The sequence below is a fragment of the Paramisgurnus dabryanus genome, chromosome 3 (genome assembly GCF_030506205.2).
Source record: "Paramisgurnus dabryanus chromosome 3, PD_genome_1.1, whole genome shotgun sequence".
Taxonomy (NCBI): domain Eukaryota; kingdom Metazoa; phylum Chordata; class Actinopteri; order Cypriniformes; family Cobitidae; genus Paramisgurnus; species Paramisgurnus dabryanus.
In genome coordinates, this window is record NC_133339.1 from 5,289,843 (window position 1) to 5,301,678 (window position 11,836).

The 11,836-nt window shown below is 38.0% G+C and overlaps 1 protein-coding gene across 1 annotated transcript; it reads right to left on the reverse strand.

Annotated features, from left to right (window-relative positions):
- Positions 1–594: 594 nt before the first annotated feature.
- Positions 595–9,158, reverse strand: LOC135733834 (butyrophilin subfamily 1 member A1-like). Its single transcript, XM_065252618.2, has 8 exons — positions 9,083–9,158; positions 8,669–8,743; positions 5,882–6,154; positions 5,359–5,466; positions 4,910–4,963; positions 2,065–2,109; positions 1,955–1,981; positions 595–1,707 (listed from the first exon to the last, which is right to left on the reverse strand). Exons 2-8 carry the CDS (start codon positions 8,724–8,726, stop codon positions 1,157–1,159), a joined length of 1,116 nt encoding a protein of 371 aa, XP_065108690.1. The 5' UTR covers positions 8,727–8,743; positions 9,083–9,158; the 3' UTR covers positions 595–1,156.
- Positions 9,159–11,836: the final 2,678 nt, after the last annotated feature.

Consider the following 11,836-nt stretch of genomic DNA (forward strand, 5'->3'; position numbering starts at 1 on the left):
CCGCACGCTTGTGCAAAATGCACATTTGCAGCATAAAATCAATCGTCTAAAACCATATTGCGCAGGCAAACCGATAAACCCATTTCGTCAAAATTCAAAGATGAGGGGTTTGCATTCAAATCTATAGGACGACCCTCTACGTTTTCAAGCGACGAATAGGGGGTACCCTCAACGTCCGCTATGGACGTGAGGGGGTCATGACCAAACGGCAGTATGTGACGAATAGGGTGTGAGACTGTGTTGCCCATCCCCATACAAAACAACTTCTCTGTCTTTGACTGCTCTTACAAGAACGTGGGTCTCCTCGGCTGTAAACTGCTCCTGGCGTACGCCTGGTAAATCCGTCATAATAATAGCAACCCGCCATGAAACTTGCGCACTTGCGTTTAAAGGGAATGTTGGATGACGTTCTGATTGGTTTATTTGACGTTACGCCCAAACCACACCTATGAATATTGAACCTACTTCAGACCAACCCCAAGAGTTATTGCTCACGCCGGGAAAATAGCAACAGCGCCCAAGATCCGCCCACAAACTCACTTGCGCGTTGCGCTTCGCACTTGCGTTTCAGATCGTTAAAATAGGGCCCATAGTTTATCTTGTCAAGCAGACATAACTTAAAATATTGAGTCTCTTAACTCTTTCGCCGCCATTGACGAGATATCTCGTCAATCAAGAGAAAACGCTTCCCTGCCAATGACGAGTATTTTCGGCTTTCTGCAATACCGCTATTATCCACCAGGTGGCGCCCTTTGCAACTTTTTTAAACTGGAAGTATTGCCCTATGGCAAGCGGCTGCATGTCCGTGTCTGTTTTAAAGATCGCTCTGAATGGGATCTCTATGAAAAGTCCATCACAAAATTTAATGATCTTTTTGCTCAAAATGTGGTGTTTTTGCAGAAACCTACCCATATTCAAAAGCTGATTACAAAAGAACTATTTTTTTTTTTTTTTTGAAAGCAGAGGGTCTGTTCTTTCATTTGGTATATTGTATGTTTATATATTTAAAGAAGAACATTTTCTGGAAGGCATTAAACTTTTGTGAAAATCATGAAAAACGCTGGCGCTGGCTGGCAACATTTTTAAAAAACGCTGGCGGCAAAAGAGTTAATATATTATTAGATATGTTTTTTTTAGATCAGATATTTATCAGATCTCATGAGAGATTACTACAGATGATGAGTGATGCAGTTGAGTTTTTAAAAAGTAAAGGAAACAAATAAAAAACAGGATATAGTTTCTCATTAAAAGATTGATCAGTAAAAGAGTAGATATGAAGCATAGAGCTTACATCATAAAAGGAGATTTGACCCTCCTCATAATCCACAAACACGCCGACTCTCTGAGGCTCCACACTCAAGGAAAGAGGAACAGATGGACCCCCACAAGCCTGATACCTCTTGTTTTTTAGACCCACAGTCCAGAATCCATTCTCAGGATTCAGATTGAGTCTCCCCTTCCTGTTAACAGATTCTCTGGCCACACCCACAAACCACCGATTTAACCCCTTCACCTTCACCTCATAGTAAAAACACCCTGAGGTGAATCCTTCCTTTCCAAGAACACAGGGACGTTCATCAAACTTGTTATTTGACTTTTGATCTCCATCCTTCACTGTTCCTGATTGTTCTTCATATCTCATTTGTTTCCCATCATCAAACACAATGAGATGTCGATGAGCTGAATCAGGATCCAGAGTCACATTCACTGTTAAAATATTGAGATTTCTGCTTTACAGATACATTTTGTAATAATGATGATAATAATTTTATTAGTTTGTGTCTTTCTAAAACACATCACCACTTTACAGAGAAATAAACAAACATAAACACACTGCATGAAAAATATAAAGAGGATAACAAACAAATTCAATGTGTCAAAAAAGCACATACAGTCTCATCTAACAGCTGTAGATCTATAAACACTTTAATGATGTCATCAAACTTTAACTTACCTGCAAATTTTCTGAACAGTGATTTCACTAAAAACAGACAGACAGTAAAGAGTTAATGAAACTATGTCTTATAATAAACAATTGAATAGAGCGATTTAAAACAAACTCACAGCTTTTTACAATCTTCTTCTCTTTCAGTAAGAGCATGTCATGGTCTAAAGAAAGTTCAAGATGTAAAGACAAGAGACAAAATTAAATAACTCAACAGCTGGTCTAGGGTCAGTTCTTTGGACACATCATGAAGCAACAAAACACCAGCTGATTGTGCTTCCCAGGGGTTTCCTGCTTCTTCCCATGTGGATCTAGGACCTGACCTGTGACTCTCCTCCTTCCTAATTTATTTTTCCACTCTTCCTCGCTCCAGGCTCAGATCACTAAAAAACTGCTATACACATGAAGAGTTTGGTTCCAAAACTCGATAAACGGCATTTAAAAAAAATAGTTACCACCAAAATCAGTATTGTATCAGGTCAGTATTAAAAAGTAAATTCTTAATTTTACACAAAATCCGATATCTGTCGTGTTATTCTGTCATCTTTTCTCAATTTTTCCCAAAACACGATAAACGCCAGTCTTCCTTCTCTGCAGAATGCAATAAATCCGCTCAATCAATCACAGCGCACCATTCCACGCATTGTAAACAATAATGGCAGTGCTTTGAATACACACATAATCCTAGTTTTCTTCATCTACGTTGTACTTCGTGATCAACAAACAAACAAATACAAAATAAACTTTTGATCGCATTGATAAACCTTTGGTGGTTTTCGGTGGCGGGGAAGAAACGTAAACCACTCGGGCAGTCGAACAAGGGAAAATGCCGACTGCTGCTTGTTCTCACACGACCGTATCAAGCTTCTGTCATGCTAACACATTGACCTCAGATCTTATGAAAAACTTTCCATTATTTTACTTGGACTTAACGAAAATCGAGCAAGACCAAAACATTTTAAAGCTGATCGCTGTCAAAAAAGTTTAGTGATGACGTCCCAAGGATGACAGCAGCAATGACAGTGGTCACTTTCTTGGTATAGAAAACACATTTTTACCAAAATTATTCAAAATGTATTTATTGCGTTTTGGAACAAAAATCTTTATACAGTATATATAACACCATGATGTTATAAGTTTTCATCTAGGTCATGGCACGATGGGCATAAAGGTCTGATTCCTGACTATACTAAAGTTTAGATAACTTATGACTTTAGACTCCCTGATGTTCAAAAATCGCTTTGGATAAATTTTATGTTTATTGTCCCCCCACTGTAAGAAAAAACTAACGGCCATGCAAATATGTCAAATTAAAATTAGAAACAGAGACTATTCTGTTAGAAGCACTAAGGGCCCAATCACACCAAACACGTTTCAAATGCTTGGAAGCGCAAGGCTTGTCTGTCTTTTTTGATTGACCAGAAAAAGGAGCATTGCGGTGCGTTTTTTAAATTTTGAAGCATATTGAAGGTCTTTTGCTGTTAACTGTCATTGGGGGGCAACATCCGATCTCTCTAATAAAGCCAATATGGAAGTGACTTAAACTGCAGTTCATCGATGGGTCGCTTGATGCTGGCTTCGCATTCACCCCCATGTTAAAATGGCTAACTTTACAGTAGAAAATAATACGTTTACAGCAAAAAGTGTTTTTGGTCTGTATAGCTAATTGTGCCCTTTATGACAACTGTAAGGGGGGTGAATTTTTTTTGTAATTCTTAAATTATATTAAAAAGTTCTGCATAATAAGGGCGTGGCCACTTGAGTGACGTGTGAACAGTCACTGCTGTCACTACAGTTGAGCTAGGCGGGCGTGGTTTCAGAAACCAGCCACCTCAGCGTCACCCACCTTTCGCCTCTTTACCCATTTTCGGTTCCCCGCAAGTGATGCGTGGCCAAGATGGCGACTTTACTTTAAGCTTCAAAAAAGCTCTTTACAAAGGTGACGTCACAGACACTACGTCCATATTATTTTTACAGTCTATGGCAGAAACTTTAAAAGAGGATGCTTGCTCTGACCTTGATCCAGGGTGAGAGGTGTACAAAGAGGAGACAGTGAGCGAGTGCAGTCTCTTGTGTCACCACAATGGAAGGCTCGCCTCTCCCCTCATTCGATTGGATAATGAAAAAGGCAAATGACGTTGGGCGCTTTTCTGCTCAGAACACTTCTGCAAAAACGTGAATTGTGACAGGCGGCATTAAAATGTGAGGCGTTTGGCGTTCATAAACAACGGGCATAACGTACGCTTATTGCCAATAGAAAACCATTTTTTTTAAAAGGCGCCTCCCACTGCCATAAACACGTTCTGTGTGATCGGCTCCTAAGGTAATATGGAGCATGTGAGATTCGCCTACAGCACTGGATTTTGTCGTTTGGCTGATGAATAGTTATTTTTATTTATATGCAATATAATGGAGGTGATTAGGTGATTCTCGAATTTTATGTGATTTTCTGAATTTTTTTACTTAAATTAAACAACAGACAGAGACATACACTGTTGGATCAACCTAAAATATTACTTTTTTTTTCAACTTTCACTTTTATTTAAAAATTTCACTTTAGGTGAAAATTTTAAGTTAAAAACATATTTATTATGTGTTACCAATTGAAGTAATATTTTAAGTTAATCCAATTTTTTACAATGTATGTATCTTCGTAAAGTTTACAGTGCAGGTGGATAAAGTCTGTGAACTCTCTTATCAATATTGGATGGTGACCTGATATTTTTTTTTAAAGAATAAAAAAAAAGGTTTGATAATTTGTAACCGGAGGGTGATTTTTTTTTTTTAGAAGTTGTTCAAGTGAAGTCCTTAGCACTTACAAAAATAAAAGTTTTTATATAATATTTACCAAAAACATGCAATGCTATATGCAATTATTTAGTGTCTTTTCATTAAATATTTAGTTGATCAAAAAGTTTATATTCATATATCATTAACTTAAAAAGCAAAATCAGGCAAAATTACCATTATTCAATTCCATCTCTTTACTCTTTAGCCTCTTGCCTTTTCTCTGCAGTTCTGAAGAAAACATTAAAATTATATCATTATTTCCTAAGAACTACAGGAAAACATCTGCAAACATACACAACATTACTATTTATATTACAAAAATATTCTGTTTTTTCCCCACAGCACAGACCATGAACTAACTAAGACCCTTTGAATGTGACAAACAATGTTTTACTTTTAAAAGCTAAGGGAAATGAAATCTTAAATCGCTGTGTGCTCAGCAGACAGCTCAGCGGATAAACAGTAAAAAGTTGCCTCTTTAAAAACTGTCACAAACAGCTTGCAATACACAACCTGATGAGATGCACAATCCTGACAAATAACACTTTCCCTATAGTCAACTAACTACAGTTTCACTACGAATAGTGTGTATATATAGCAAACAAATATGAACAGAATGTTACCTCTGTGTTTGCAGACAGAAACAATGATCCATATTCCAGCGATCACACTGAGCACAACAGTGACTAAAATAAGGGCCATTAATATCCTCCAAGAGTTAAACATTTTACCTGTAAAACACAAAAAACAATCACTTCTGCTGTCATCCCTCACATTGTCCTTTTGCTGCAAAGACATTTTTTTTTGTATAATTTAGATGGAACACTTCAATTTTTTTTTTTTAAGTTAGAAATAGCAAATTTTGTTGCTACATGCTTTTTGAAATGTCTAAAAAAGTTGCTAAATAGCAACAAAGTTGCACTAAAGACTGCTGAAGTTTAATTCAGCGTCTTTTTAAAACGTCAGTGCTCCAACCAGACATTGTTGAGTGTAGCTAGCATAAATAGTATTTCCCAACAAGGGACACGATTTGCAATTAGTATAAATAGACATTCTGAATATTTTTCTTTATTATTCAAAATTATTTTAAAAGCCATTGCCTTTCCAAAGTAATTATTGAGCTCCAGGCACATCCCTAGTACTTACTTGATAAAATGATCTCAGTCTCCAGCATTTGACGTCCCATTGTGACTCTACAGTAATATTTACTGTGTCTGTTATATACAGTGATCATGTGTTTCACTCTGAATCCATCTGTGTGTCTCTGTTTGTGTGTAGTTTCAGATGTCAAAGTGACTCCTTTACTGTCCAGCCACACAAGTTCAGGTTCAGGGTACCAACCTTTAGATTCACACTGAAGATGAAGTCCACCAGAAACATCAAATCCATCTACAGTGATGAATGGAGGACTTCCTACAGCTACACACAACAACAAATAATAAATACATGTACTGAGTTTTTTATTCTGTATAAACTTCTTTTCATCAGACACACACTAAAAACAAGATCATTGAACAGTATTACAAGAGATGTATCATAACAAAACAGGTTTTAACTCAAAGATAAAAAGTAATGTCTTTGTGTCAAAATCTGGACAGGACAAAGTCCATCATCAGACATTTATACTCTTTGAGGGTTTGAGTGATGTTTTTTGCAAATAAATAGTTTCAGGTTGTTACAAGACGTACAAGACACCCTGTCTAGATTTATTCCGTGATAACAAACAAGTGAATGAACATTATCCCTTGCCCAAAACACATTTCATTATTACACAGTCCATCACACATCAACCTCTTTCACAACGCCATTAGTTAAGTAATTATATAACAGAGTCCTCACAATTAATTTTCAAACACTGAAACAGTATTACATTGCTGGACAGGTTACATAAGTGGATTGGTCTTTCTGGTATAGCTTTAAAGTAGTTTGAATCATATCTTTCAGAAAACTCCCAATTTGTCTATTCTGGAACAAACAGATCTTAGACTGTTCCATAACGGCGGGCGTACCCCAGGGGTCAGTGTTGGGCCCTACTCTCTTCAGCATGTATATGTCGCATCTTGGGTGTGGTCTGGGATATCATTCCTATGCAGATGAAATCCAGATCTATATTAGTACTCAACCTGATGCTACAACAGCATTTACAACTTTATCTGCTAGCTTATTGGTAAAACAGGTTTTGATGAAACAGAACTTCCTACAGTTAAACTGTTCAAAAACTGAAATTCTCTTGATTGGCAGCTCAACCACAGTAAATAGATGTAATCATTTTAAACTTACTGTAGATGGGTGCCTGATTCTTCCTTCCGAACATGTCTGTGATTTGGGTGTGACTGACTTTTGACTCATTTTAAGAATGTTACTAAAGTATCTTCAGAAAATTGCACGTATAAGACAATTTCTTGCCATGCCTCATGCAGAAAGGCTCATTCATGCCTTTATAACACCTAGGCTTAATTATTGCAATTCTCTATTTGCAGGGTTACCTGCAAGTTTCATTAAGAGACTGCAATATGTGCAAAAAATTCAGCTGCTCGTGTTTTAACATACACACCATCACGCTGCCATATTACCCCTGTGCTTTCTCAACTACACTGGCTTTCAGTTCAATCACGCATTGATTTAAAATGTTCTCATTTTAACTTATAAAGCTGGGTTTGCTCCGCGTGTTCTCTTACTTTGCATCAGCCTCGCTATAAACTCAAAACTATGGGTGGGAGGTCATTCTCTTGTGTTGCGCCTAAGTTGTAGAATTCTTTGCCTTTTTCTATTAGGAATGCTCCATCTTTTGATTGTTTTAAGAAATTACTTAAAACACATCTTTTAATTAATCTTTTTATTTTTAGGTGTTGTTGCCATTGTTTATTGTGTTGTAATTATGGGGTAGTGTTGTTTCTTTTATTGTTGTTTTCAGTGTTACAATATTAAGTTACTCCCCAAAAAAGTTACTAATTGCGTTACTTAGTTACTTTTTATGGAAAGTAATGCTTACGTTACTTTTAACTCTTTCCCCGCCATTGACGAGATATCTCAACAATTAAGAGAAAACGCTTCCCCGCCAATGACGAGATTTTCCGTCTTTCCGCAATACCGCCCTTCCGCAACTTTTTAAACCCGGAAGTATTGCCCTATGGCAAGCGGCTGCATGTCCGTGTCTGTTTTAAAGATCGCTCTGAATGGGATCTCTATGAAAAGTCTGTCACAAAAGCTGATTACAAAAGAACCACTAAAGGTAGGATGAAACGTTTTTTTTTTTTTGTTTGAAAGCAGAGGGTCTGTTCTTTCATTTGGTATATTGTATGTTTATATATTTAAAGAAGAACATTTTCTGGAAGGCATTCAACTTTGGTGAAAATCATGAAAAATGCTGGCGCTGGCTGGCAACTTTTTTTAAAAACGCTGGCGGTGAAAGAGTTAAGTTACTTTTGCGTTCTTTTTTCTTACTTGGCTGAGGCTTGATCTCTTTCAGGCCTTGCAGGTTTTTTATGATTGCAAAAATGTCAAGCTCTGGCCTGCCATCTCCGTTTCTGACTCAAACTGTTCCCGCTCAGGCACACAGAGAGCGTAATTCTACGTTAATATGTTCAATTTAATTCATTACATTATTTTATTGTTAAATTGAATGAATTAAACTGAAAAGTAACTCGCATTACTATTTTAAAAAAGTAACTCAAATATTAATGTGTACATTTACAAAGTAATGCGATTACTTTACTCGTTACTTCAGAAAAGTAATATTATTACATAAGGCGCGTTACTTGTAATGCGTTACCCCCAACATTGGTTGTTTTATTGCTGTAGCGCCTTGAGTGTAAGAAATGCGCAATACAAATAAAATGTATTATTATTATTATTATTATTATCAGGTGTATCAATACTGAATTATTGCCAAACCTCTCTCTCTTTTACACACGTGAAAACAAAAATATTTACCTGCTCTTAAACCTGTTATTTCACGAATAATCAACAGAGTCACACAAATGAACTTCATCTCTGAATGACAGGTCACTAAAAAGAAAAATATAGATTAAAAACTATCTATTACATACAGACAATTCACACAGATGACATGACAACATTTTACCTTAAATACTCCACAATGGCACATATACACAATACAGTGTTTCAGATACTTACTGTATACAACAAATCAATAAATAACTGAATCTATATACAGTAAATGTGAATACATCAGTAAAGTCATTTGAGGGTGACAAACATTGCAATAACAGCAAGACACATCACAACACGTGCCAATGCAAAGACGTCCTGTGTGGTTTGTAACATTAAAGAACATTTGAAAAGTGCCATAAACATGTTAAAAAATGTGTTTCTTTCAGGACTTACCTTCAGCTCAACACTGAATATGAATCTATTGATATGAGAGTTCATACGAATTAAACCTTAAACTGACTGCATTCACTGTATGATCATTAATTTACTAAAAAACCTGTTTCACAAGCTTACTGTGGAATGCAAACTGTGATTTTTTTTATTAGTTCGGTGGCAAACAATGTAAGATTGATGTTTGAAATAATCCTCAGATGTGGTGTAAACATGATACAGTATTAGTATTATGCACTTCACTAGGGTCTGTTTTGATAAACTGTGCACTAAATGGTGATTGCATTTTCCTCCTGTACCTTAACTGGTAGGGCAGCATGACGTGAACAAAGGGTTTGATTCCTAAAAAAAATATTATGGACTGATAGAAATGTACAGTACACCACAAATATGGTGTATAAGTTATTTTGTATAAAATCATCCGCCAAATGCATCAATTTAAAATGTTATATTCATTAATTTGGTCTTAGAGACTGCAGTACTTCAGAGGGTCTGTAACCCTAACCTGACATCAAAGGAGCATGAGGCAGAAGTGAACATTAACTTAAAGAAATAATTCACTAGAATTCATGAACATACTACAAATACTATAAACAGTAATCATCTCTTCCTCAGAACTGCAGCTCAGTCTCTCTTTCGCTTTCTCTCACACGCACACACATGTAGGTTCATGCGGCTATCATTAAGAAGACCTCAAATATCTGAAAAGGTTTTTATATTATAAAGGTTAAATTATATTATTTATCCCCTCAAAATTAAAATGTATTTCTCAAGTATAAGAATGCAATTTGTACATTGAGTAAGTCTTAAGCGAACTAATACAGATTAGCATTTTTATATGTGTTTTTTTTTAAGATGCCTTTTTAAGTAAAGTTAAGTAGACATTGTTTTGTTCCACATCAAGATTTTGCATAACTATTACCATTTGTTGAAGTGAATTAAGGTACTAAAGTCTTAAAAAATAGTATAAGGCTATATAAGGTACAGTCTTGTTCAAAATAATAGCAGTACAATGTGACTAACCAGAATAATCAAGGTTTTTAGTATATTTTTTATTGCTACGTGGCAAACAAGTTACCAGTAGGTTCAGTAGATTCTCAGAAAACAAATGAGACCCAGCATTCATGACAGGGACGTCGTTAGGCCTATTTTAGGGGGGCTGAAGCTACCCCAAAATGTTCCTAAGCCCCCCTAAATGACAGGGCTCTCAAGTGTCACGCATTGAGCGTGACAGTCACTCATTTCGGTCTTTTGTCACGCACTCCCGCCACACATTGTATTTCTCACGCAGAAAACTATTTATAATATATTTAATATATGCCGCAGGCCCGCAGCGCACAAAAGTTATCTGGTCGCGCCGCTCTCACTATGGAAACCGGCAGGAATCAAGCGCGTATCCCCTAGAGCCTGCCACTTATCAGCCAATCAAAAAAAAAGAAATAGGCTACACAATAGCCAATCAGAAAATAGCACTATTGTATCTGGGTAAGATTTAAGGCAACAACCAATGAAAGGCGTCATGCTGCGTCAAGTTTCGTCTCCTCCCCTGATCTGAGTCAGCAGCATGGATTTAGCGCGTTTATCAATCCGCAGGGGGGCCGAGCAGAGCGAACATCAGTAGTACAAGGTGTGTGCAGGGCGGACTGGCCATGTTGACCTGGCGGCTGTTCTGACCCGCCGTGCAGTCAGCTCAGGTTGACATGTGAAAGAGAGAGAGACAGACGCAGCGAGATGCTGCAAAATCAATCACAGAAATATTCTCCAGGAAGGGAGCAGGTCAGTCACCAGTAAAAGCACGCGTCTATATATTGCTTATTAACGTAACAGGTTTTAAAGTCATGTGCTGGCGTGATGCATTGCATTATGTACAGTTGTTGTACTGAACGCATCAGGCAGATCATTTCATGCAGCGAAACGTCTCGGTTACATATGTAACCCTCGTTCCCTGAAGGAAGGGAACGGAGACGTCACGTCGTGACCGACGAATTGGGAACCGCTTCGCGGGTGACCTATCTGCTTCGAGAAACCTTTAAAACGCCAATGAACTTGGCATGCAGATAATTGCATCTGCCGGCGCCGCCCCGCCGCACAGGTATTTAATGAGCGGCAGGTGCAGTTATCAAATCAGCTATTTTTTGCTGAGAAAGCTGGACAGAAGGAAAGGGTCCGGCCGATATCAGCAGTGGAACAGCAAACTGTGGCGACGGGACGTGACGTCTCCGTTCCCTTCCTTCAGGGAACGAGGGTTACATATGTAACCGAGACGTTCCCTTTCAGTCGGTCACTACGACGTCACGTCGTGACCGACGAATTGGGAATCCCTACCAAAGCGCCACTGAAGCTGACCCTTCCAGTGCCTGCATAAACCCTCCGACTCTCCTCTTTAAGGGAACGGAAATGGGGTTGAAGCAGAGGCCGGTCACTACTTGTTCCTTAACCCACGATAGTGACTAGGCGAACTGGGAAGCGAACTCGTCAGGCGGGACTAAGATCGCTGCGGAAAGAAAACCCTCTAGGGGTCTACCACTAAGGTGATGGATAAAAAGACACGAGGTCTATAAAAAATACACTCTCTTAGCAACACTAGAGAGGCGCGGAACGAACTCCGCTAAGGGAAACATGGTAAATCAGAAACTTTCCACGGAAATACTCACAAAGAAACCACTAGGTGGCGCAATGTGGGCGCTAGCCTCACCCAGATAGTCAAGGATACATCTAGTGAGAGGCTGGCAGCCGATGCTCCGCAACATCGGCCAC